General features: G+C 47.9%; 3 protein-coding genes across 3 annotated transcripts; all 3 read right to left on the bottom strand.

The window, feature by feature from the left end:
- Positions 1-65: 65 nt before the first annotated feature.
- On the bottom strand, positions 66-10,830 carry LOC308169949 (cilia- and flagella-associated protein 45-like; the record flags this gene model as incomplete). The annotated part of the gene is made up of 8 exons (XM_080544682.1): positions 66-141; positions 265-489; positions 628-821; positions 1,063-1,176; positions 1,305-1,451; positions 1,619-1,748; positions 1,861-1,917; positions 10,817-10,830. 8 exons carry the CDS (start codon positions 10,828-10,830, stop codon positions 66-68), a joined length of 957 nt encoding a protein of 318 aa, XP_080400808.1.
- A 612-nt stretch (positions 10,831-11,442) lies between these two features.
- On the bottom strand, positions 11,443-22,212 carry LOC308169948 (cilia- and flagella-associated protein 45-like; the record flags this gene model as incomplete). The annotated part of the gene is made up of 8 exons (XM_080544681.1): positions 11,443-11,518; positions 11,642-11,866; positions 12,005-12,198; positions 12,440-12,553; positions 12,682-12,828; positions 12,996-13,125; positions 13,238-13,294; positions 22,199-22,212. 8 exons carry the CDS (start codon positions 22,210-22,212, stop codon positions 11,443-11,445), a joined length of 957 nt encoding a protein of 318 aa, XP_080400807.1.
- Positions 22,213-22,824: 612 nt separating this feature from the next.
- On the bottom strand, positions 22,825-26,917 carry LOC308169947 (cilia- and flagella-associated protein 45-like; the record flags this gene model as incomplete). The annotated part of the gene is made up of 12 exons (XM_080544680.1): positions 22,825-22,900; positions 23,024-23,248; positions 23,387-23,580; positions 23,822-23,935; positions 24,064-24,210; positions 24,388-24,517; positions 24,630-24,808; positions 24,991-25,161; positions 25,503-25,634; positions 25,812-25,955; positions 26,380-26,499; positions 26,897-26,917. 12 exons carry the CDS (start codon positions 26,915-26,917, stop codon positions 22,825-22,827), a joined length of 1,653 nt encoding a protein of 550 aa, XP_080400806.1.
- Between the last annotated feature and the right edge of the window lie 826 nt (positions 26,918-27,743).

The raw sequence follows: 27,743 nt of genomic DNA, 5'->3' as shown, positions 1-27,743 counted from the left end.
TCAAAAAGTAGGATCTAGGACTTTTCCCACCTGTTTTTTTAAGTTTAGGATTTGCATTAATAATGCTAGTGTTCCAGAGTAGGTAAGGCATGTACCTTCCTCTCCACTTCATTGCAGTATTTTTCTGGAAGTCCAGCAGCCCTGAAAGAAAAAACGAGTAAACATGAATTGATTCGGCGTATCGAAAATGGCCTCTTACTGTAGTTTACACACTGTAGAAAGCTTAATGTAAATGCTCTGTCTTTTCTATTGCAATTCACTAACTTGAGTTCCTTCAGCTTCTTCTCCTTGATCTCATCCAGGCGTATGCGACGCTGGCGGGCCTCTTCGTCCAGACGGTCTCCCTCTTTGAAGACCTCCCTGCGCTGTGTGACGGCCTGTAGCTCACGCTCCCTCACCTGCTGACGTATCCCGTCCGCATGGCGAAGGACCTTCTGCCTGTGATTGTCCTCCTTGTCCTTCTCCTTAGAGATGGACACCTGCTGGGCTCTGGTGGAAGAGGAAGCAGGGCAAAGAGACTGTTTGGAACTATAGTTACAACTATAGTTAGTACTGTGTGTAATATTTACTTACGAGCTCAAAAGGCAGTGTTTGTCTTCCGAAGAAAGTGTGACATTGCGGACATACCTCAACACCCTCTCAAATTCAGCCCTCTCTCGCCCGGCCTCAATGGAAAGGAGGTGCTCTTTGTGGGTGACCTGCTCCAAGCGCGCTGCCTTCAATCTCTCCTCCTCCTCTACTTTCTTTTTGAGCTGCTCTTTCTCTTTTCTCCTCCACTCCCTCTCTGCAGCCTCCTGGTTCCTCCGGGCTCGAAGCTCATCCTGACAGTCACATAGAAACACTCCCTGTTAATGTCTCCATGTCCTCTACAGCCAATTAGGTATCATACTAGAATAGCAACTTGTTTGCCTGGTCGCCACAACAAAAGAAATAGGTGTTGGCTAATAGAACAAAGGGTTTGGTGCAACTGGGCAAGCAAAATGTCTTGAGCTGAAAATGACTTCAGGATGGCTGTTATGGTTGTGTGTGTTAAGGGGATAAATAAGTGAACTTGATGCTAACCTGCTCAGCTTTGAAGTCTCTGTCTCTCTCCTGCAGGGCTCTCAGTCTGGCCACCTCCTTCTCCTTCTCTCTCTTGATGCGTCTCTGTTCAGCCTCATACTCAGCCTCCCGCTCCTGTAGAGGTCATACAGAAATGAGTCTTTGTCCACCTCAAAGACTAATCTATTGGTTTGTGTGTGTTGGAGGGGGGGGGGGTACTGCACTGATCCACACAGTACACACATTTTGTACTGTATTCTCACCATTTTCTTGCGGGTGTACTCCATGGCTCTGAGGTTAGCCAGTCTCTCCTCTTCCTTCTTGTGTTCCTTGGCCAGCAAGCTGTCCTCATTGATGCGGAGGATCTCCAGTTGCAGCCTCCGCTGCTCCTCCTTCTTCCTCTCCAAAGCCTGTACCCACACAACCACAGATTGATCAGTCAGCCACACACACACACACACACACACAGACATACAGTGCATATACCACACGCAGCCTACGTCCATACACACCACTCTGAGTTTTCAACTAGTTTGTTCCAGAATGATTATAGAATTGCTGTGCTGCACTAAAATACCTCCAGCTCCTCCACCTGCATCCTCTCTAGGTTCTCCAGCATCTGCTGCCCCTCCTGCTCCTTCACCTCATCCTGCAGCATCCGGTCCTCCAGACGCTCCTGCATCTGATTCACAATCAGCTGCTTTCCCCTGGACACTCACAAAACAGAGGAAAGAGTTGAGGTGTTGTATGGTAGAGACAGACTGACGTCTGGTGTGTGTGTGCGCGTCTGTGTGTGTGTGTGTCATAACGAGGCCTCACTGGATCCTCTGATGTTTGCGTTGCTCGACGATCTGGTCCTGGGCCTCCAGGGCTCTCCTGCGCACACACACATATGCACACGCACACACACACGCGCGCACACGCACACACACGTACGCACACACGCGCGCACACACACACGCGCGCACACACACGCACGCACACACACACGCGCGCACACACACGCGCGCGCGCGCACGCACACACACGCGCGCACACACGCGCGCACACGCACACACACGTACGCACACACGCGCGCACACACACACGCGCGCACACACACGCACGCACACACACACGCGCACACACGCGCGCACGTGCGCGCACACACGCGCACGCACACGTACACACACGCGCGCGCGCACGTGCGCACACACACGCGCACGTGCGCGCACACACACGCGCACGCACACACACGCGCACACACGCGCACGCGCACACACTCGCGCACACACGCGCGCGCACACACACGCGCGCGCACACACCCGCGAGCGCACGTGCGCGCACACACACGCGCGCACGTACGCGCACGCACGCGCGCACACACGCGCACGCGCGTACGTACACACACACGCACGTACGCGCACACGCGCACACACACGCACGCGCGCACACGCACACACACGCATGCACACACGCGCGCGTACGCGCACGCGCGCGCACACACACACACGCGCGCACACACGCGCGCACGCACACACACACGCGCGCACACACACACACGCGCGCACACACACGCACACACACACGCGCGCACACGCACACACACGTACGCACACACGCGCGCACACACACGCGCGCACACACATGCACGCACACACACACGCGCGCACACACACGCGCGCGCGCGCGCACGCACACACACGCGCGCACACACGCGCGCACACGCACACACACGTACGCACACACGCGCGCACACACACACGCGCGCACACACACGCACGCACACACACACGCGCACACACGCGCGCACGTGCGCGCACACACGCGCACGCACACGTACACACACACGCGCGCGCACGTGCGCACACACACGCGCACGTGCGCGCACACACACGCGCACGCACACACACGCGCACACACGCGCGCGCGCACGCACACACTCGCGCACACACACACACGCGCGCGCACACACACGCGCGCGCACACACCCGCGAGCGCACGTGCGCGCACACACACGCGCGCACGTACGCGCACGCGCACACACACGCGCACGCGCGTACGTACACACACACGCACGTACGCGCACACGCGCACACACACGCACGCGCGCACACGCACGCGCGCACGCTTAAGTCAAAGTGGGCGGATCTTAAGTCAAAGTGGGCGGAGCTTGTGTCAAAGTGGGCGGAGCTTAAGTCAAAGTGGGCGGAGCTTAAGTCAAAGTGGGCGGAGCTTGTGCGCGTGCGTGTGCGTGTGTGCGCGCGTACGTTCGTGTGCGCGTGCGTGTGTGTGTGCGCGCGTGTGTGTGGTTGTTGTGCCCACTTTGACTTAAGCTCCTCCCACTTTGACTTAAGCTCCGCCCACTTTGACTTAAGCTCCTCCCGCTTTGATTTAAGCTCCTCCCACTTTGATTTAAGCTCCTCCCACTTTGATTTAAGCTCCTCCCACTTTGACGTAAGCTCCTCCCACTTTGACTTAAGCTCCGCCCACTTTGACTTAAGCTCCTCCCGCTTTGATTTAAGCTCCTCCCACTTTGATTTAAGCTCCGCCCACTTTGACTTAAGCTCCGCCCACTTTGACTTAAGCTCCGCCCACTTTGACTTAAGCTCCTCCCGCTTTGATTTAAGCTCCTCCCACTTTGATTTAAGCTCCTCCCACTTTGATTTAAGCTCCTCCCACTTTGACGTAAGCTCCTCCCACTTTGACTTAAGCTCCGCCCACTTTGACTTAAGCTCCTCCCACTTTGATTTAAGCTCCTCCCACTTTGATTTAAGCTCCGCCCACTTTGACTTAAGCTCCTCCCACTTTGATTTAAGCTCCTCCCACGTTGATTTAAGCTCCTCCCACTTTGATTTAAGCTCCGCCCACTTTGACTTAAGCTCCTCCCACTTTGACTTAAGCTCCGCCCACTTTGACTTAAGCTCCTCCCACTTAGACTTAAGCTCCTCCCACTTTGACTTAAGCTCCGCCCACTTTGACTTAAGCTCCTCCCACTTTGGCTTAAGCTCCTCCCACTTTGACTTAAGCTCCTCCCACTTTGACTTAAGCTCCTCCCACTTTGACTTAAGCTCCGCCCACTTACACACAAGCTCCTCCCACTTTGATTTAAGCTCCGCCCACTTTGACCTAAGCTCATCACACTTTGATTTAAGCTCCGCCCACTTTGATTTAAGCTCCTCCCACTTTGACTTAAGCTCCTCCCACTTTTACACAAGCTCCTCCCACTTTGATTTAAGCTCCGCCCACTTTGACTTAAGCTCCTCCCACTTTGACTTAAGCTCCGCCCACTTTGACTTAAGCTCCTCCCACTTAGACTTAAGCTCCTCCCACTTTGACTTAAGCTCCGCCCACTTTGACTTAAGCTCCTCCCACTTTGGCTTAAGCTCCTCCCACTTTGACTTAAGCTCCTCCCACTTTGACTTAAGCTCCTCCCACTTTGACTTAAGCTCCTCCCACTTTGACTTAAGCTCCGCCCACTTTGACTTAAGCTCCTCCCACTTAGACTTAAGCTCCTCCCACTTTGATTTAAGCTCCTCCCACTTTGACTTAAGCTCCTCCCACTTTGATTTAAGCTCCGCCCACTTAGACTTAAGCTCCTCCCACTTTGACTTAAGCTCCGCCCACTTTGACTTAAGCTCCTCCCACTTTGGCTTAAGCTCCTCCCACTTTGACTTAAGCTCCACCCACTTTGACTTAAGCTCCTCCCACTTTGATTTAAGCTCCTCCCACTTTGACTTAAGCTCCACCCACTTTGACTTAAGCTCCTCCCACTTAGACTTAAGCTCCTCCCACTTTGACTTAAGCTCCGCCCACTTTGACTTAAGCTCCTCCCACTTAGACTTAAGCTCCTCCCACTTTGATTTAAGCTCCTCCCACTTTGACTTAAGCTCCTCCCACTTTGATTTAAGCTCCGCCCACTTAGACTTAAGCTCCTCCCACTTTGACTTAAGCTCCGCCCACTTTGACTTAAGCTCCTCCCACTTTGACTTAAGCTCCACCCACTTTGACTTAAGCTCCTCCCACTTTGATTTAAGCTCCTCCCACTTTGACTTAAGCTCCACCCACTTTGACTTAAGCTCCTCCCACTTAGACTTAAGCTCCTCCCACTTTGACTTAAGCTCCGCCCACTTTGACTTAAGCTCCTCCCACTTTGACTTAAGCTCCTCCCACTTTGACTTAAGCTCCGCCCACTTTGACTTAAGCTCCACCCACTTTGATTTAAGCTCCTCCCACTTTGATTTAAGCTCCGCCCACTTTTACACAAGCTCCGCCCACTTTTACACAAGCTCCGCCCACTTTTACACAAGCTCCGCCCACTTTGCCTTAAGCTCCGCCCACTTTTACATAAGCTCCGCCCACTTTTACACACGCTCCGCCCACTTTGCCTTAAGCTCCGCCCACTTTTACACAAGCTCCGCCCACTTTTTCGCAAGCTCCGCCCACTTTTACACAAGCTCCGCCCACTTTGACTTAAGCTCCGCCCACTTTTACACAAGCTCCCTCCGGGCTAGGTTAAAGGACTTTAGCTCAGCAACCGTAAGTGCCACAGACACGGTTCAGATATTTTCCGAATCGGCTCGGGCCCGCCGAACACATATCCGAGCCCCGACTCGGTTGCGGCGCCCCCTGTGGCCAGAATTCATAACTCCCCTCCTAGCTGTGAGCTAGAGGTCTGGTTTTCACATATGTCGAACATCTTGGTGAGACAAGTGTTTACCCAGAGTTTCGGCTTGATCGGCCATTCGTGGCCCAAACGGGGAGCTTTGACGTAAGTGCGAAATCCGTAATTAAAGGGGGCGCCACGGAGCGACCGTTTGAGCTAGCGCCTCGAAACTCGGGGCACGCGACCGGACCCCTGTGACGCTTCATCGTGCCGATTTTTGGGTGACTGGGACTTTCTGGCACCGATTTCTGTTTTTCATCCTAAAGCAATACTGTCTGTGCAACTGCGTACAGTCTAGGTAGGTCGTTTGTTGGCAAATGAAAGAAAATTGGAATTAATCAATTAAGCCACTCCCACTTTGACACAAGCTCCGCCCACTAAATGTCTAAGCCACTCCCACTCCCACTTAAGCTCCGCCCACTTTGACACAAGCTCCGCCCACTTTTGACACAAGCTCCGCCCACAATTTGAATTAATCAATTAAGCCACTCCCACTTAGACACAAGCTCCGCCCACTTTGATTTAAGCTCCGCCCACTTTGACTTAAGCTCCTCCCACTTTGATTTAAGCTCCGCCCACTTTGACTTAAGCTTCTCCCACTTTGATTTAAGCTCCTCCCACTTTGATTTAAGCTCCGCCCACTTTTACACAAGCTCCTCCCACTTTGATTTAAGCTCCGCCCACTTTGACTTAAGCTCCTCCCACTTTGACTTAAGCTCCGCCCACTTTGATTTAAGCTCCGCCCACTTTGACTTAAGCTCCTCCCACTTTGATTTAAGCTCCTCCCACTTTGACTTAAGCTCCTCCCACTTTGAGTTAAGCTCCGCCCACTTTGACTTAAGCTCCTCCCACTTTGATTTAAGCTCCTCCCACTTTGACTTAAGCTCCTCCCACTTTGATTTAAGCTCCTCCCACTTTGATTTAAGCTCCGCCCACTTTGACTTAAGCTCCTCCCACTTTGATTTAAGCTCCTCCCACTTTGATTTAAGCTCCGCCCACTTTGACTTAAGCTCCTCCCACTTTGATTTAAGCTCCGCCCACTTTGACTTAAGCTCCGCCCACTTTGACTTAAGCTCCTCCCACTTTGATTTAAGCTCCGCCCACTTTGACTTAAGCTCCGCCCACTTTGATTTAAGCTCCTCCCACTTTGATTTAAGCTCCTCCCACTTATACACAAGCTCCTCCCACTTTGATTTAAGCTCCTCCCACTTTGATTTAAGCTCCGCCCACTTTGACTTAAGCTCCGCCCACTTACACACAAGCTCCTCCCACTTTGATTTAAGCTCCGCCCACTTTGACCTAAGCTCATCACACTTTGATTTAAGCTCCGCCCACTTTGATTTAAGCTCCGCCCACTTTGACTTAAGCTCCTCCCACTTTTACACAAGCTCCTCCCACTTTGATTTAAGCTCCGCCCACTTTGACTTAAGCTCATCCCACTTTGATTTAAGCTCCGCCCACTTTGACTTAAGCTCCGCCCACTTTGACTTAAGCTCATCACACTTTGATTTAAGCTCCGCCCACTTTGATTTAAGCTCCTCCCACTTTGATTTAAGCTCCGCCCACTTTTACACAAGCTCCTCCCACTTTGATTTAAGCTCCGCCCACTTTGACTTAAGCTCCTCCCACTTTGATTTAAGCTCCGCCCACTTTGACTTAAGCTCCGCCCACTTACACACAAGCTCCTCCCACTTTGATTTAAGCTCCGCCCACTTTGACCTAAGCTCATCACACTTTGATTTAAGCTCCGCCCACTTTGATTTAAGCTCCTCCCACTTTGACTTAAGCTCCTCCCACTTTTACACAAGCTCCTCCCACTTTGATTTAAACTCCGCCCACTTTGACTTAAGCTCCTCCCACTTTGATTTAAGCTCCGCCCACTTTGACTTAAGCTCCGCCCACTTTGGCTTAAGCTCCGCCCACTTTGACTTAAGCTCCTCACACTTTGATTTAAGCTCTGCCCACTTTGACTTAAGCTCCTCCCACTTTGATTTAAGCTCCTCCCACTTTGACTTAAGCTCCTCCCACTTTGATTTAAGCTCCTCCCACTTTGATTTAAGCTCCGCCCACTTTGACTTAAGCTCCTCCCACTTTGATTTAAGCTCCTCCCACTTTGATTTGATTTAACATACAGCTCATTAACATACACACACAGACACACGTATACACACACAGAGACACACACAGCTAATTAACATACAGCTAATTAACATACAGCTAATTAACATACAGCTCATTAACATACAGCTCATTAGCATGAAGCTCATTAACATACAGCTCATTAACATGAAGGTGATTAACATACAGCTCATTAGCATGAAGCTCATTAGCATGAAGCTCATTAACATAACACACACACGTATACACACACAGAGACACACACAGCTAATTAACATACAGCTCATTAACATACAGCTCATTAGCATGAAGCTCATTAACATGAAGCTCATTCACATACAGCTCATTAACATACACACACAGACACACGTATACACACACACAGCTAATTAACATACAGCTAATTAACATACAGCTCATTAACATACAGCTCATTAGCATGAATCTCATTCACATACAGCTCATTAACATACACACACAGACACACGTATACACACATAGAGACACACACAGCTAATTAACATACAGCTCATTAACATACAGCTCATTAGCATGAATCTCATTAACATGAAGCTCATTAACATACAGCTCATTAACATACAGCTCATTAACATACACACACAGACACACGTATACACACAGAGACACACACAGCTAATTAACATACAGCTCATTAGCATGAATCTCATTAACATGAAGCTCATTAACATACAGCTCATTAACATACAGCTCATTAACATACACACACAGACACACGTATACACACACAGAGACACACACACAGATAATTAACATACAGCTCATTAACATACAGCTCATTAACATACAGCTCATTAACATACATAAGCATACACATACATATACGCATACTCATACACACACCCACACATACTCATATCCACATACACACACATCCACACACATACTCATACACACACATCCACACACATATACACATACTCACACATCCACACACATACTCATCCACACATCCACATACACACACATCCACACTCATCCACATATATATACACACACACATCCAGTCACACGGTGAGACACATTGAATGTAGACATCCAGTCACACACGCGCACAGACACGTCCAGCAGGTCTGATAATGGTCTGACTGGATTCGCCTCGAAGAGTAGATGTTCTTTGGTGTGTTTGGTGTCCAAAACGGTCATTGCATTCCCCCATAGAGACTCGGGCCGGTAGACGCACTGACACAGAAGAAAAAAAAAAAAAAAAAAAAATAATATTTTGAGGCGGGATTTTCAAAAAATATATTTTCAAAAGGGAAAATTCCTCTCTCTCTCTCTCTGGACTGAGCCCAGACTGAGCCCAGGAATTATTTGCCGCTGCGCATGCCTTTTTTTTTTTCCTTCCTGTTTGTCCTTCACATTGAAAAGTGCAAATTGACCTGCCCGCCTGGGATTCGAACCCAGGACTACAAAGTCTACCTTGCGGCAGACTTACACACTGAGCTAACGAGCCAGTCATACAAACATATAAAAAAAAAAAATCTCGACATCTACTGGCCAGTGTGGAATCGCGGACATTGGCTGTCAGAGAATAGAATCCTATTATCCCATTTCTCTCTTCCTCTAGAATGACCTGTCGTTGTCTGTGTGTGTCTGTGTGTGTCTGTCTTTATTGAAATTGACAAGAAATGATGGACAATGACTCCACGCGGGGCTCGATCCTGGGTGGCTGCACGTCTCTCTCTCTGTCTGTCTTCTGAGACACAGGAGGGACTTCCGCATTAGCGGTGTTAGCTTAGCAATCTCGTTGTGTTTTAACTTCAGTTTAACATGACTTCCCGGGGTCGTAGAGGGCTGGGGTTAGGCTTCAAATGACCGTGTAGATCTGGAGGGGCGATAGATGGAAGACATGCGGTACAGTGTGTGAGTCTGTGTATGTGCAAGGGGACCAAGGCTGACTCCTAGGGACCTGTATGTGTATTTTCTCACCACCCTGTGCTGAGGTCTGTGTCAGGTATTGTGGTGTTTCTAGGTCACCATAAGTTTGTGTGGACAGACCAAATGATACATTTAAAAAGTGGAGACCTCCACTGTCCTGTCTTGAATTTACTGAAAGCCTCCTAGCACTAAAATCACCGTTAACCATTTGCCCACAATGGACTTGAGAGTCTTAGTGCTGTGATGCTTTAGAGAAACGTACCCGTTGGGTTTAGTGTGATTGGCACTGAGAACAAATAGTAAATGAGATGAGGAGACAGTGGTTTGGTTTCCCAATGTCAACTTGATCAGGTCAGTAACACTCCTGTAGGTTAGATATTTAGATGGTTATTATGAATAATTAGATCTCAGTACATAATACAGTTCTTTGTCAAGAATGGTCTGAAATAAAAGCCTGTATTTACCTTGATGTATTCTCTCAATGCTTTCAATTGCGTAGAGTCCTAATCTGTTAGAGTGCAGGGAAATCCCTCGGGCCCAACTTGAATACTTTAAAGAAGTGGCCTTGCACCTAAGTACCTACCAACAGATAGAACCCAGGGCCCAGTTGTTCAAAACGTTTCATCTGGATCAGAATGATCCTGATTCTGTTTTGCTATCCAGGATCATTTAGGATATATATAGGGTCTATTTGGTTGATTTCGAGCCGTATAGGGGAAATCAGCTAGCTCGATCTGATCCAGATTAAAGGTTTTGAACAACAGGGCCCAGGAGATGGATATAACTGACACCATAGTGACTGGCTGACTCATTTGTACCATTACTACATAACATCCTAAATGAGTATAATACTGATCATAACAGAATCACGATTGAACAAAATATAATCATCATGACATGGTTATACTGACTTATACTTGTTACATTTACATTTGAACCATCTAGCAGATGGTTTTATCCTCAACTACTAGAGATTACAGGGACAGTCTCCCTGGAGTGAAATAGGGCTAAATGCCCTAGTGGCGTTCCCAAGTTACCCCAGGCTACACTAGTGGTGGTGTTCAGTGTCCAGTTGGGATTTTAACTCATGACCTTCTGATCACCATCATAGGGAATATCATAACAGATGAGAAATCTGTCCCCTCACAAATCCACCAGTTGTGTGTGCTGATGTCATGTACTATGTACTGACTACTTTTAATTAGCAAATCAATCAAACTAGTTAAATTATAACTTTCTTTATGATCATGACCTTTATGACCTGGCTGAAAGATAAATATAGTCTAAATAAAATTGTGTTCAGTTGGTCTTGGGTACCTTTAATGGATCAGTGTGAGGGACAGTCAACAATTGTACAAACAAACGATTTGATAATGTAACTTATTATGAGTAGATATTAAGCCACAATTCGTCATCTGGTACTATCAATAGTTGGAACGTTCAGGTGAACACATTTACATTTACATTCATACAGTTACATTTACACTTTTCAAAAACATTCATGAATCATAATGTGCAATGTATACAGACATCTTTATTCAGAAATGATCTAATGATTATGCTATACTAGTTTCCAGCCTGTGCAATTGATTTTCTGTTTAGTCAACTGTTAGTAGCTTTAGTCAATGTTAAAAAGAGTGACAGTTTCTCTTTTCAAAAAGTAGGATCTAGGACTTTTCCCACCTGTTTTTTTAAGTTTAGGATTTGCATTAATAATGCTAGTGTTCCAGAGTAGGTAAGGCATGTACCTTCCTCTCCACTTCATTGCAGTATTTTTCTGGAAGTCCAGCAGCCCTGAAAGAAAAAACGAGTAAACATGAATTGATTCGGCGTATCGAAAATGGCCTCTTACTGTAGTTTACACACTGTAGAAAGCTTAATGTAAATGCTCTGTCTTTTCTATTGCAATTCACTAACTTGAGTTCCTTCAGCTTCTTCTCCTTGATCTCATCCAGGCGTATGCGACGCTGGCGGGCCTCTTCGTCCAGACGGTCTCCCTCTTTGAAGACCTCCCTGCGCTGTGTGACGGCCTGTAGCTCACGCTCCCTCACCTGCTGACGTATCCCGTCCGCATGGCGAAGGACCTTCTGCCTGTGATTGTCCTCCTTGTCCTTCTCCTTAGAGATGGACACCTGCTGGGCTCTGGTGGAAGAGGAAGCAGGGCAAAGAGACTGTTTGGAACTATAGTTACAACTATAGTTAGTACTGTGTGTAATATTTACTTACGAGCTCAAAAGGCAGTGTTTGTCTTCCGAAGAAAGTGTGACATTGCGGACATACCTCAACACCCTCTCAAATTCAGCCCTCTCTCGCCCGGCCTCAATGGAAAGGAGGTGCTCTTTGTGGGTGACCTGCTCCAAGCGCGCTGCCTTCAATCTCTCCTCCTCCTCTACTTTCTTTTTGAGCTGCTCTTTCTCTTTTCTCCTCCACTCCCTCTCTGCAGCCTCCTGGTTCCTCCGGGCTCGAAGCTCATCCTGACAGTCACATAGAAACACTCCCTGTTAATGTCTCCATGTCCTCTACAGCCAATTAGGTATCATACTAGAATAGCAACTTGTTTGCCTGGTCGCCACAACAAAAGAAATAGGTGTTGGCTAATAGAACAAAGGGTTTGGTGCAACTGGGCAAGCAAAATGTCTTGAGCTGAAAATGACTTCAGGATGGCTGTTATGGTTGTGTGTGTTAAGGGGATAAATAAGTGAACTTGATGCTAACCTGCTCAGCTTTGAAGTCTCTGTCTCTCTCCTGCAGGGCTCTCAGTCTGGCCACCTCCTTCTCCTTCTCTCTCTTGATGCGTCTCTGTTCAGCCTCATACTCAGCCTCCCGCTCCTGTAGAGGTCATACAGAAATGAGTCTTTGTCCACCTCAAAGACTAATCTATTGGTTTGTGTGTGTTGGAGGGGGGGGGGGTACTGCACTGATCCACACAGTACACACATTTTGTACTGTATTCTCACCATTTTCTTGCGGGTGTACTCCATGGCTCTGAGGTTAGCCAGTCTCTCCTCTTCCTTCTTGTGTTCCTTGGCCAGCAAGCTGTCCTCATTGATGCGGAGGATCTCCAGTTGCAGCCTCCGCTGCTCCTCCTTCTTCCTCTCCAAAGCCTGTACCCACACAACCACAGATTGATCAGTCAGCCACACACACACACACACACACACAGACATACAGTGCATATACCACACGCAGCCTACGTCCATACACACCACTCTGAGTTTTCAACTAGTTTGTTCCAGAATGATTATAGAATTGCTGTGCTGCACTAAAATACCTCCAGCTCCTCCACCTGCATCCTCTCTAGGTTCTCCAGCATCTGCTGCCCCTCCTGCTCCTTCACCTCATCCTGCAGCATCCGGTCCTCCAGACGCTCCTGCATCTGATTCACAATCAGCTGCTTTCCCCTGGACACTCACAAAACAGAGGAAAGAGTTGAGGTGTTGTATGGTAGAGACAGACTGACGTCTGGTGTGTGTGTGCGCGTCTGTGTGTGTGTGTGTCATAACGAGGCCTCACTGGATCCTCTGATGTTTGCGTTGCTCGACGATCTGGTCCTGGGCCTCCAGGGCTCTCCTGCGCACACACACATATGCACACGCACACACACACGCGCGCACACGCACACACACGTACGCACACACGCGCGCACACACACACGCGCGCACACACACGCACGCACACACACACGCGCGCACACACACGCGCGCGCGCGCACGCACACACACGCGCGCACACACGCGCGCACACGCACACACACGTACGCACACACGCGCGCACACACACACGCGCGCACACACACGCACGCACACACACACGCGCACACACGCGCGCACGTGCGCGCACACACGCGCACGCACACGTACACACACGCGCGCGCGCACGTGCGCACACACACGCGCACGTGCGCGCACACACACGCGCACGCACACACACGCGCACACACGCGCACGCGCACACACTCGCGCACACACGCGCGCGCACACACACGCGCGCGCACACACCCGCGAGCGCACGTGCGCGCACACACACGCGCGCACGTACGCGCACGCACGCGCGCACACACGCGCACGCGCGTACGTACACACACACGCACGTACGCGCACACGCGCACACACACGCACGCGCGCACACGCACACACACGCATGCACACACGCGCGCGTACGCGCACGCGCGCGCACACACACACACGCGCGCACACACGCGCGCACGCACACACACACGCGCGCACACACACACACGCGCGCACACACACGCACACACACACGCGCGCACACGCACACACACGTACGCACACACGCGCGCACACACACGCGCGCACACACATGCACGCACACACACACGCGCGCACACACACGCGCGCGCGCGCGCACGCACACACACGCGCGCACACACGCGCGCACACGCACACACACGTACGCACACACGCGCGCACACACACACGCGCGCACACACACGCACGCACACACACACGCGCACACACGCGCGCACGTGCGCGCACACACGCGCACGCACACGTACACACACACGCGCGCGCACGTGCGCACACACACGCGCACGTGCGCGCACACACACGCGCACGCACACACACGCGCACACACGCGCGCGCGCACGCACACACTCGCGCACACACACACACGCGCGCGCACACACACGCGCGCGCACACACCCGCGAGCGCACGTGCGCGCACACACACGCGCGCACGTACGCGCACGCGCACACACACGCGCACGCGCGTACGTACACACACACGCACGTACGCGCACACGCGCACACACACGCACGCGCGCACACGCACGCGCGCACGCTTAAGTCAAAGTGGGCGGATCTTAAGTCAAAGTGGGCGGAGCTTGTGTCAAAGTGGGCGGAGCTTAAGTCAAAGTGGGCGGAGCTTAAGTCAAAGTGGGCGGAGCTTGTGCGCGTGCGTGTGCGTGTGTGCGCGCGTACGTTCGTGTGCGCGTGCGTGTGTGTGTGCGCGCGTGTGTGTGGTTGTTGTGCCCACTTTGACTTAAGCTCCTCCCACTTTGACTTAAGCTCCGCCCACTTTGACTTAAGCTCCTCCCGCTTTGATTTAAGCTCCTCCCACTTTGATTTAAGCTCCTCCCACTTTGATTTAAGCTCCTCCCACTTTGACGTAAGCTCCTCCCACTTTGACTTAAGCTCCGCCCACTTTGACTTAAGCTCCTCCCGCTTTGATTTAAGCTCCTCCCACTTTGATTTAAGCTCCGCCCACTTTGACTTAAGCTCCGCCCACTTTGACTTAAGCTCCGCCCACTTTGACTTAAGCTCCTCCCGCTTTGATTTAAGCTCCTCCCACTTTGATTTAAGCTCCTCCCACTTTGATTTAAGCTCCTCCCACTTTGACGTAAGCTCCTCCCACTTTGACTTAAGCTCCGCCCACTTTGACTTAAGCTCCTCCCACTTTGATTTAAGCTCCTCCCACTTTGATTTAAGCTCCGCCCACTTTGACTTAAGCTCCTCCCACTTTGATTTAAGCTCCTCCCACGTTGATTTAAGCTCCTCCCACTTTGATTTAAGCTCCGCCCACTTTGACTTAAGCTCCTCCCACTTTGACTTAAGCTCCGCCCACTTTGACTTAAGCTCCTCCCACTTAGACTTAAGCTCCTCCCACTTTGACTTAAGCTCCGCCCACTTTGACTTAAGCTCCTCCCACTTTGGCTTAAGCTCCTCCCACTTTGACTTAAGCTCCTCCCACTTTGACTTAAGCTCCTCCCACTTTGACTTAAGCTCCGCCCACTTACACACAAGCTCCTCCCACTTTGATTTAAGCTCCGCCCACTTTGACCTAAGCTCATCACACTTTGATTTAAGCTCCGCCCACTTTGATTTAAGCTCCTCCCACTTTGACTTAAGCTCCTCCCACTTTTACACAAGCTCCTCCCACTTTGATTTAAGCTCCGCCCACTTTGACTTAAGCTCCTCCCACTTTGACTTAAGCTCCGCCCACTTTGACTTAAGCTCCTCCCACTTAGACTTAAGCTCCTCCCACTTTGACTTAAGCTCCGCCCACTTTGACTTAAGCTCCTCCCACTTTGGCTTAAGCTCCTCCCACTTTGACTTAAGCTCCTCCCACTTTGACTTAAGCTCCTCCCACTTTGACTTAAGCTCCTCCCACTTTGACTTAAGCTCCGCCCACTTTGACTTAAGCTCCTCCCACTTAGACTTAAGCTCCTCCCACTTTGATTTAAGCTCCTCCCACTTTGACTTAAGCTCCTCCCACTTTGATTTAAGCTCCGCCCACTTAGACTTAAGCTCCTCCCACTTTGACTTAAGCTCCGCCCACTTTGACTTAAGCTCCTCCCACTTTGGCTTAAGCTCCTCCCACTTTGACTTAAGCTCCACCCACTTTGACTTAAGCTCCTCCCACTTTGATTTAAGCTCCTCCCACTTTGACTTAAGCTCCACCCACTTTGACTTAAGCTCCTCCCACTTAGACTTAAGCTCCTCCCACTTTGACTTAAGCTCCGCCCACTTTGACTTAAGCTCCTCCCACTTAGACTTAAGCTCCTCCCACTTTGATTTAAGCTCCTCCCACTTTGACTTAAGCTCCTCCCACTTTGATTTAAGCTCCGCCCACTTAGACTTAAGCTCCTCCCACTTTGACTTAAGCTCCGCCCACTTTGACTTAAGCTCCTCCCACTTTGACTTAAGCTCCACCCACTTTGACTTAAGCTCCTCCCACTTTGATTTAAGCTCCTCCCACTTTGACTTAAGCTCCACCCACTTTGACTTAAGCTCCTCCCACTTAGACTTAAGCTCCTCCCACTTTGACTTAAGCTCCGCCCACTTTGACTTAAGCTCCTCCCACTTTGACTTAAGCTCCTCCCACTTTGACTTAAGCTCCGCCCACTTTGACTTAAGCTCCACCCACTTTGATTTAAGCTCCTCCCACTTTGATTTAAGCTCCGCCCACTTTTACACAAGCTCCGCCCACTTTTACACAAGCTCCGCCCACTTTTACACAAGCTCCGCCCACTTTGCCTTAAGCTCCGCCCACTTTTACATAAGCTCCGCCCACTTTTACACACGCTCCGCCCACTTTGCCTTAAGCTCCGCCCACTTTTACACAAGCTCCGCCCACTTTTTCGCAAGCTCCGCCCACTTTTACACAAGCTCCGCCCACTTTGACTTAAGCTCCGCCCACTTTTACACAAGCTCCCTCCGGGCTAGGTTAAAGGACTTTAGCTCAGCAACCGTAAGTGCCACAGACACGGTTCAGATATTTTCCGAATCGGCTCGGGCCCGCCGAACACATATCCGAGCCCCGACTCGGTTGCGGCGCCCCCTGTGGCCAGAATTCATAACTCCCCTCCTAGCTGTGAGCTAGAGGTCTGGTTTTCACATATGTCGAACATCTTGGTGAGACAAGTGTTTACCCAGAGTTTCGGCTTGATCGGCCATTCGTGGCCCAAACGGGGAGCTTTGACGTAAGTGCGAAATCCGTAATTAAAGGGGGCGCCACGGAGCGACCGTTTGAGCTAGCGCCTCGAAACTCGGGGCACGCGACCGGACCCCTGTGACGCTTCATCGTGCCGATTTTTGGGTGACTGGGACTTTCTGGCACCGATTTCTGTTTTTCATCCTAAAGCAATACTGTCTGTGCAACTGCGTACAGTCTAGGTAGGTCGTTTGTTGGCAAATGAAAGAAAATTGGAATTAATCAATTAAGCCACTCCCACTTTGACACAAGCTCCGCCCACTAAATGTCTAAGCCACTCCCACTCCCACTTAAGCTCCGCCCACTTTGACACAAGCTCCGCCCACTTTTGACACAAGCTCCGCCCACAATTTGAATTAATCAATTAAGCCACTCCCACTTAGACACAAGCTCCGCCCACTTTGATTTAAGCTCCGCCCACTTTGACTTAAGCTCCTCCCACTTTGATTTAAGCTCCGCCCACTTTGACTTAAGCTTCTCCCACTTTGATTTAAGCTCCTCCCACTTTGATTTAAGCTCCGCCCACTTTTACACAAGCTCCTCCCACTTTGATTTAAGCTCCGCCCACTTTGACTTAAGCTCCTCCCACTTTGACTTAAGCTCCGCCCACTTTGATTTAAGCTCCGCCCACTTTGACTTAAGCTCCTCCCACTTTGATTTAAGCTCCTCCCACTTTGACTTAAGCTCCTCCCACTTTGAGTTAAGCTCCGCCCACTTTGACTTAAGCTCCTCCCACTTTGATTTAAGCTCCTCCCACTTTGACTTAAGCTCCTCCCACTTTGATTTAAGCTCCTCCCACTTTGATTTAAGCTCCGCCCACTTTGACTTAAGCTCCTCCCACTTTGATTTAAGCTCCTCCCACTTTGATTTAAGCTCCGCCCACTTTGACTTAAGCTCCTCCCACTTTGATTTAAGCTCCGCCCACTTTGACTTAAGCTCCGCCCACTTTGACTTAAGCTCCTCCCACTTTGATTTAAGCTCCGCCCACTTTGACTTAAGCTCCGCCCACTTTGATTTAAGCTCCTCCCACTTTGATTTAAGCTCCTCCCACTTATACACAAGCTCCTCCCACTTTGATTTAAGCTCCTCCCACTTTGATTTAAGCTCCGCCCACTTTGACTTAAGCTCCGCCCACTTACACACAAGCTCCTCCCACTTTGATTTAAGCTCCGCCCACTTTGACCTAAGCTCATCACACTTTGATTTAAGCTCCGCCCACTTTGATTTAAGCTCCGCCCACTTTGACTTAAGCTCCTCCCACTTTTACACAAGCTCCTCCCACTTTGATTTAAGCTCCGCCCACTTTGACTTAAGCTCATCCCACTTTGATTTAAGCTCCGCCCACTTTGACTTAAGCTCCGCCCACTTTGACTTAAGCTCATCACACTTTGATTTAAGCTCCGCCCACTTTGATTTAAGCTCCTCCCACTTTGATTTAAGCTCCGCCCACTTTTACACAAGCTCCTCCCACTTTGATTTAAGCTCCGCCCACTTTGACTTAAGCTCCTCCCACTTTGATTTAAGCTCCGCCCACTTTGACTTAAGCTCCGCCCACTTACACACAAGCTCCTCCCACTTTGATTTAAGCTCCGCCCACTTTGACCTAAGCTCATCACACTTTGATTTAAGCTCCGCCCACTTTGATTTAAGCTCCTCCCACTTTGACTTAAGCTCCTCCCACTTTTACACAAGCTCCTCCCACTTTGATTTAAACTCCGCCCACTTTGACTTAAGCTCCTCCCACTTTGATTTAAGCTCCGCCCACTTTGACTTAAGCTCCGCCCACTTTGGCTTAAGCTCCGCCCACTTTGACTTAAGCTCCTCACACTTTGATTTAAGCTCTGCCCACTTTGACTTAAGCTCCTCCCACTTTGATTTAAGCTCCTCCCACTTTGACTTAAGCTCCTCCCACTTTGATTTAAGCTCCTCCCACTTTGATTTAAGCTCCGCCCACTTTGACTTAAGCTCCTCCCACTTTGATTTAAGCTCCTCCCACTTTGATTTGATTTAACATACAGCTCATTAACATACACACACAGACACACGTATACACACACAGAGACACACACAGCTAATTAACATACAGCTAATTAACATACAGCTAATTAACATACAGCTCATTAACATACAGCTCATTAGCATGAAGCTCATTAACATACAGCTCATTAACATGAAGGTGATTAACATACAGCTCATTAGCATGAAGCTCATTAGCATGAAGCTCATTAACATAACACACACACGTATACACACACAGAGACACACACAGCTAATTAACATACAGCTCATTAACATACAGCTCATTAGCATGAAGCTCATTAACATGAAGCTCATTCACATACAGCTCATTAACATACACACACAGACACACGTATACACACACACAGCTAATTAACATACAGCTAATTAACATACAGCTCATTAACATACAGCTCATTAGCATGAATCTCATTCACATACAGCTCATTAACATACACACACAGACACACGTATACACACATAGAGACACACACAGCTAATTAACATACAGCTCATTAACATACAGCTCATTAGCATGAATCTCATTAACATGAAGCTCATTAACATACAGCTCATTAACATACAGCTCATTAACATACACACACAGACACACGTATACACACAGAGACACACACAGCTAATTAACATACAGCTCATTAGCATGAATCTCATTAACATGAAGCTCATTAACATACAGCTCATTAACATACAGCTCATTAACATACACACACAGACACACGTATACACACACAGAGACACACACACAGATAATTAACATACAGCTCATTAACATACAGCTCATTAACATACAGCTCATTAACATACATAAGCATACACATACATATACGCATACTCATACACACACCCACACATACTCATATCCACATACACACACATCCACACACATACTCATACACACACATCCACACACATATACACATACTCACACATCCACACACATACTCATCCACACATCCACATACACACACATCCACACTCATCCACATATATATACACACACACATCCAGTCACACGGTGAGACACATTGAATGTAGACATCCAGTCACACACGCGCACAGACACGTCCAGCAGGTCTGATAATGGTCTGACTGGATTCGCCTCGAAGAGTAGATGTTCTTTGGTGTGTTTGGTGTCCAAAACGGTCATTGCATTCCCCCATAGAGACTCGGGCCGGTAGACGCACTGACACAGAAGAAAAAAAAAAAAAAAAAAAAATAATATTTTGAGGCGGGATTTTCAAAAAATATATTTTCAAAAGGGAAAATTCCTCTCTCTCTCTCTCTCTCTCTCTCTCTGGACTGAGCCCAGGAATTATTTGCCGCTGCGCATGCCTTTTTTTTTTTCCTTCCTGTTTGTCCTTCACATTGAAAAGTGCAAATTGACCTGCCCGCCTGGGATTCGAACCCAGGACTACAAAGTCTACCTTGCGGCAGACTTACACACTGAGCTAACGAGCCAGTCATACAAACATATAAAAAAAAAAAATCTCGACATCTACTGGCCAGTGTGGAATCGCGGACATTGGCTGTCAGAGAATAGAATCCTATTATCCCATTTCTCTCTTCCTCTAGAATGACCTGTCGTTGTCTGTGTGTGTCTGTGTGTGTCTGTCTTTATTGAAATTGACAAGAAATGATGGACAATGACTCCACGCGGGGCTCGATCCTGGGTGGCTGCACGTCTCTCTCTCTGTCTGTCTTCTGAGACACAGGAGGGACTTCCGCATTAGCGGTGTTAGCTTAGCAATCTCGTTGTGTTTTAACTTCAGTTTAACATGACTTCCCGGGGTCGTAGAGGGCTGGGGTTAGGCTTCAAATGACCGTGTAGATCTGGAGGGGCGATAGATGGAAGACATGCGGTACAGTGTGTGAGTCTGTGTATGTGCAAGGGGACCAAGGCTGACTCCTAGGGACCTGTATGTGTATTTTCTCACCACCCTTCTTGTGCTGAGGTCTGTGTCAGGTATTGTGGTGTTTCTAGGTCACCATAAGTTTGTGTGGACAGACCAAATGATACATTTAAAAAGTGGAGACCTCCACTGTCCTGTCTTGAATTTACTGAAAGCCTCCTAGCACTAAAATCACCGTTAACCATTTGCCCACAATGGACTTGAGAGTCTTAGTGCTGTGATGCTTTAGAGAAACGTACCCGTTGGGTTTAGTGTGATTGGCACTGAGAACAAATAGTAAATGAGATGAGGAGACAGTGGTTTGGTTTCCCAATGTCAACTTGATCAGGTCAGTAACACTCCTGTAGGTTAGATATTTAGATGGTTATTATGAATAATTAGATCTCAGTACATAATACAGTTCTTTGTCAAGAATGGTCTGAAATAAAAGCCTGTATTTACCTTGATGTATTCTCTCAATGCTTTCAATTGCGTAGAGTCCTAATCTGTTAGAGTGCAGGGAAATCCCTCGGGCCCAACTTGAATACTTTAAAGAAGTGGCCTTGCACCTAAGTACCTACCAACAGATAGAACCCAGGGCCCAGTTGTTCAAAACGTTTCATCTGGATCAGAATGATCCTGATTCTGTTTTGCTATCCAGGATCATTTAGGATATATATAGGGTCTATTTGGTTGATTTCGAGCCGTATAGGGGAAATCAGCTAGCTCGATCTGATCCAGATTAAAGGTTTTGAACAACAGGGCCCAGGAGATGGATATAACTGACACCATAGTGACTGGCTGACTCATTTGTACCATTACTACATAACATCCTAAATGAGTATAATACTGATCATAACAGAATCACGATTGAACAAAATATAATCATCATGACATGGTTATACTGACTTATACTTGTTACATTTACATTTGAACCATCTAGCAGATGGTTTTATCCTCAACTACTAGAGATTACAGGGACAGTCTCCCTGGAGTGAAATAGGGCTAAATGCCCTAGTGGCGTTCCCAAGTTACCCCAGGCTACACTAGTGGTGGTGTTCAGTGTCCAGTTGGGATTTTAACTCATGACCTTCTGATCACCATCATAGGGAATATCATAACAGATGAGAAATCTGTCCCCTCACAAATCCACCAGTTGTGTGTGCTGATGTCATGTACTATGTACTGACTACTTTTAATTAGCAAATCAATCAAACTAGTTAAATTATAACTTTCTTTATGATCATGACCTTTATGACCTGGCTGAAAGATAAATATAGTCTAAATAAAATTGTGTTCAGTTGGTCTTGGGTACTTTTAATGGATCAGTGTGAGGGACAGTCAACAATTGTACAAACAAACGATTTGATAATGTAACTTATTATGAGTAGATATTAAGCCACAATTCGTCATCTGGTACTATCAATAGTTGGAACGTTCAGGTGAACACATTTACATTTACATTCATACAGTTACATTTACACTTTTCAAAAACATTCATGAATCATAATGTGCAATGTATACAGACATCTTTATTCAGAAATGATCTAATGATTATGCTATACTAGTTTCCAGCCTGTGCAATTGATTTTCTGTTTAGTCAACTGTTAGTAGCTTTAGTCAATGTTAAAAAGAGTGACAGTTTCTCTTTTCAAAAAGTAGGATCTAGGACTTTTCCCACCTGTTTTTTTAAGTTTAGGATTTGCATTAATAATGCTAGTGTTCCAGAGTAGGTAAGGCATGTACCTTCCTCTCCACTTCATTGCAGTATTTTTCTGGAAGTCCAGCAGCCCTGAAAGAAAAAACGAGTAAACATGAATTGATTCGGCGTATCGAAAATGGCCTCTTACTGTAGTTTACACACTGTAGAAAGCTTAATGTAAATGCTCTGTCTTTTCTATTGCAATTCACTAACTTGAGTTCCTTCAGCTTCTTCTCCTTGATCTCATCCAGGCGTATGCGACGCTGGCGGGCCTCTTCGTCCAGACGGTCTCCCTCTTTGAAGACCTCCCTGCGCTGTGTGACGGCCTGTAGCTCACGCTCCCTCACCTGCTGACGTATCCCGTCCGCATGGCGAAGGACCTTCTGCCTGTGATTGTCCTCCTTGTCCTTCTCCTTAGAGATGGACACCTGCTGGGCTCTGGTGGAAGAGGAAGCAGGGCAAAGAGACTGTTTGGAACTATAGTTACAACTATAGTTAGTACTGTGTGTAATATTTACTTACGAGCTCAAAAGGCAGTGTTTGTCTTCCGAAGAAAGTGTGACATTGCGGACATACCTCAACACCCTCTCAAATTCAGCCCTCTCTCGCCCGGCCTCAATGGAAAGGAGGTGCTCTTTGTGGGTGACCTGCTCCAAGCGCGCTGCCTTCAATCTCTCCTCCTCCTCTACTTTCTTTTTGAGCTGCTCTTTCTCTTTTCTCCTCCACTCCCTCTCTGCAGCCTCCTGGTTCCTCCGGGCTCGAAGCTCATCCTGACAGTCACATAGAAACACTCCCTGTTAATGTCTCCATGTCCTCTACAGCCAATTAGGTATCATACTAGAATAGCAACTTGTTTGCCTGGTCGCCACAACAAAAGAAATAGGTGTTGGCTAATAGAACAAAGGGTTTGGTGCAACTGGGCAAGCAAAATGTCTTGAGCTGAAAATGAGTTCAGGATGGCTGTTATGGTTGTGTGTGTTAAGGGGATAAATAAGTGAACTTGATGCTAACCTGCTCAGCTTTGAAGTCTCTGTCTCTCTCCTGCAGGGCTCTCAGTCTGGCCACCTCCTTCTCCTTCTCTCTCTTGATGCGTCTCTGTTCAGCCTCATACTCAGCCTCCCGCTCCTGTAGAGGTCATACAGAAATGAGTCTTTGTCCACCTCAAAGACTAATCTATTGGTTTGTGTGTGTTGGAGGGGGGGGGGGTACTGCACTGATCCACACAGTACACACATTTTGTACTGTATTCTCACCATTTTCTTGCGGGTGTACTCCATGGCTCTGAGGTTAGCCAGTCTCTCCTCTTCCTTCTTGTGTTCCTTGGCCAGCAAGCTGTCCTCATTGATGCGGAGGATCTCCAGTTGCAGCCTCCGCTGCTCCTCCTTCTTCCTCTCCAAAGCCTGTACCCACACAACCACAGATTGATCAGTCAGCCACACACACACACACACACACACACACACACACAGACATACAGTGCATATACCACACGCAGCCTACGTCCATACACACCACTCTGAGTTTTCAACTAGTTTGTTCCAGAATGATTATAGAATTGCTGTGCTGCACTAAAATACCTCCAGCTCCTCCACCTGCATCCTCTCTAGGTTCTCCAGCATCTGCTGCCCCTCCTGCTCCTTCACCTCATCCTGCAGCATCCGGTCCTCCAGACGCTCCTGCATCTGATTCACAATCAGCTGCTTTCCCCTGGACACTCACAAAACAGAGGAAAGAGTTGAGGTGTTGTATGGTAGAGACAGACTGACGTCTGGTGTGTGTGTGCGCGTCTGTGTGTGTGTGTGTCATAACGAGGCCTCACTGGATCCTCTGATGTTTGCGTTGCTCGACGATCTGGTCCTGGGCCTCCAGGGCTCTCCTGCGGTCCAGCTCCATCATGGCATCCAGATGCGTCTCCTCCTCTTGCAGCTCAGTCAGGATCTGCTGCTTCTCCAGTATCTGAGCATCACGCACTGCGTGGCATTGGGCACCTAGGATCAGCTGAGGACCAGAAAGGTACCCACATGGACAATAGGACACACACGCTTACACAGAGGTGGGAGAGTATGGTCAGTGAGTAGGTAAGATACTGCAGGAATGTGTTAGTTAAGTAATTTAAAATATATATATTATAAAGGAGGTATGAACCACACAAGTGAAAGAGTGACCAGTTAATTTCCTACCTCATTGAGTTTCTTGACTTCATCCTCCTGCTCCATCCTCATGGCGTTGGCTCTCTCCAACAGGTACTGAGCCTTGTCCTTGGCCTCGGCCTCCAGCTCACTCAGACCCTGGTTCTTCTGACGCGACAGGTCGGCCTGACGGATATTAGCCTTCCTCTCCTCAGCAGCATCCTAGCCAGAGTTAACCATAGTAAACTTAGGTCAGTTTAGGCCTACACCTAATTGTTAAGGACAGGACTGTGGTAAGCTGAGCTGATCATAGATCTGTGTTGTAGGTGTTGAAGCAGATATATGACATAGTTCGTCATACAGCTGTGTCATGTATGAAGGGTTGCTCGCAGAAGAGCAACAGAACACACAAACATACACAGATACACACACACACACATATACACAGATACAAACACAAACACACACACACACACACACACACACACACACACACAAACACACACACACACACACACACACACACACACACACACACACCCTCACAGAGCAACATTCCTCACCATGGCGTCTTCCCTTTCCTTCTTCTGGGCTCCCAACATGGCGTCCCTCTCTTCCTTGGTTGGAACTTGAGATGCTAATGCAATACGCTTAAACTCAGTCGGCCGGAAGATTATGGACAGACCAGGTGGATCCTTACTTGAGATCCTGGCAAAATGACAGTAAATTTGTTCCGAATTTGTATTTGACCACTGGTAAAGTCGTTGTACATGTTTACTGCTACAATGCTGCTTTTGCCAAGTCAAATACTTTAGGATAGGCTTTTCTTAATGTTCATCAGATAATTGCAGTGCATGTTAGTAACTGGATACTTGCTTCAGGTCACGGATGAGGTCCATGGTAATAATGCGAACTGTCTCTGGTTTCTGAGCCTTCTGACTTGTAGCAGAGCAGGGCTGGACCCTGGGTAATGAGCAGCCCCTTCTCTCAGAGTCTTTCACATCACAGGTTGACAGCTTGGGTGGGAAAAAAAATCCAACATAAATTTCCACCATATCTCTCTGATACTCACCTACTTTGAGGTGTAGTGCTGAGGCACAAACATGTACATTTCAAGCCTGCAAACTGTGACACTTTAAATAACGTGAAAAAATACTATTGTGCAATATGACAACCCTAGTTGACTATCTGTGCAGTATAGTACAGTGGATTGTGTACATAGCCTTTATTTATGTAAACCAGCTCCTTACCTTCTTGTGATTTTATTCTTTTTCTAAAAGTTTTTTTTTTTTTTTCCTTTCCTAACACCAGGGGAGCCACCCCTCCTAAATTTCGTTGTTTGGTACCTGTACTGTAGCAATGACAATAAAGTCCATTCATTCATTCATTCATTCATACTCTGCTATTAACCTCCCATGACCCACCTGACCTGTGGCTCACCTGTTTTGGGGTTCCAAAGAGACTTTCATCCACATGGGAGGTGAGGGCATGGGTGCGATAGCGGCGTGGATGGGAGCTGCCCAAGCCTCGTTTAGATGAAGAGCCAGAGGCACTCCGTGTCTGGAGGCGAGACAGGACATGAGACAGGACATGAGTCATGTACAAACCTCCACTTAGCTACTAATGATGCAACGAATGTCAGAGAAGTGTGTCCCACGATTCAAAACGTTAGCTACCATGGTCTTTCAAATTGTTCTCTCTCGCCAACCAACATGACATAATAATTAAAACATTGAACAGAAGATCAACAGAACACCATTATTATAATACGAGATAGTATTATGAAACAGCAGTCCGGTGTATGAAGCAGGTACCAGTTCCTTCGCCTGTATCATTGTAGGCTGTGGGACGTTTGCACGAAGGTGTTTTGTTGTTGTTGCGTCTCCATGGAAACTACTGCGCTGCACGCACGCGTCAACCCCAGCAGCGTCAGGCGCGCGTCTCAACCGTGTCTCACGCTGCTACCGCGGCACGCCATCTAGAACAAAAACAAAACAAAAAACAAATATTATGGACATATTACTACTAGCCTACAGATGGCATGTATAACTGTAGGGGGCCGGACTTATATTTATTTATTTTATTTAGGCATAATTAGCATATTATTGTTTAATATTTTAACTTTCTTTCCAAATGTATGTTATTAATGGCTTATTATCAGTGTTAACAGACTCCTGACACCTATACTGCAGCCAGCCACCAGGGGGCGATCAAGATATTTTGGCTTCACTTTGTTATTACACATTGTAATCATTTTCAGTTATCAATCATGCAAAATGTCACTCTCAGACAACCTGAAGCGTAAAATTCACGTGGAAAACCGCAGTTTTAATGAGGAATGGACTGACAAGTACGCATTCATCTGGCCAACATTTAGTAAAGCAAAACCTGTAGGCTATGCCTCATCTGCACTGAAACGGTAGTTGTTGAAAAACGATACAATCTTCGCCGTTACAATTATACAAGGCATGCATCTTTCAGAGAATCATACCCTGAGAAGTCATACCCTGAGACTGCTCCTCCTGAGACATCTACTGCACCCCAGAACTGCGTCTCCTGAAGACACCCGCTTTTCCCCTCTACTGTGTCCCCTAAAAACTTCTATTGACCCCGTTGTACTGTTTCTCTGTTTCTCCAGATATATAAATAAAAAACAACAACCTGAGCTGGATTATTCTTCCTGCTACGACTGGTCACTGGTGGATTGATGATTCATTTGCTTAGTCAAATGTATTGATTGTAAGTCGCTTTGGAATAAGGTGTCTGCTAAATACCAAAAAATGATGCTGCCATGAAAGGAAGCA

The sequence above is a fragment of the Nansenia antarctica genome, assembly GCF_963989245.1.
Source record: "Nansenia antarctica genome assembly, chromosome: 14".
Taxonomy (NCBI): domain Eukaryota; kingdom Metazoa; phylum Chordata; class Actinopteri; order Argentiniformes; family Microstomatidae; genus Nansenia; species Nansenia antarctica.
The sequence above is the reverse complement of the archived record's forward strand: the minus strand, read 5'-3'. Positions and strand labels throughout refer to the sequence as shown.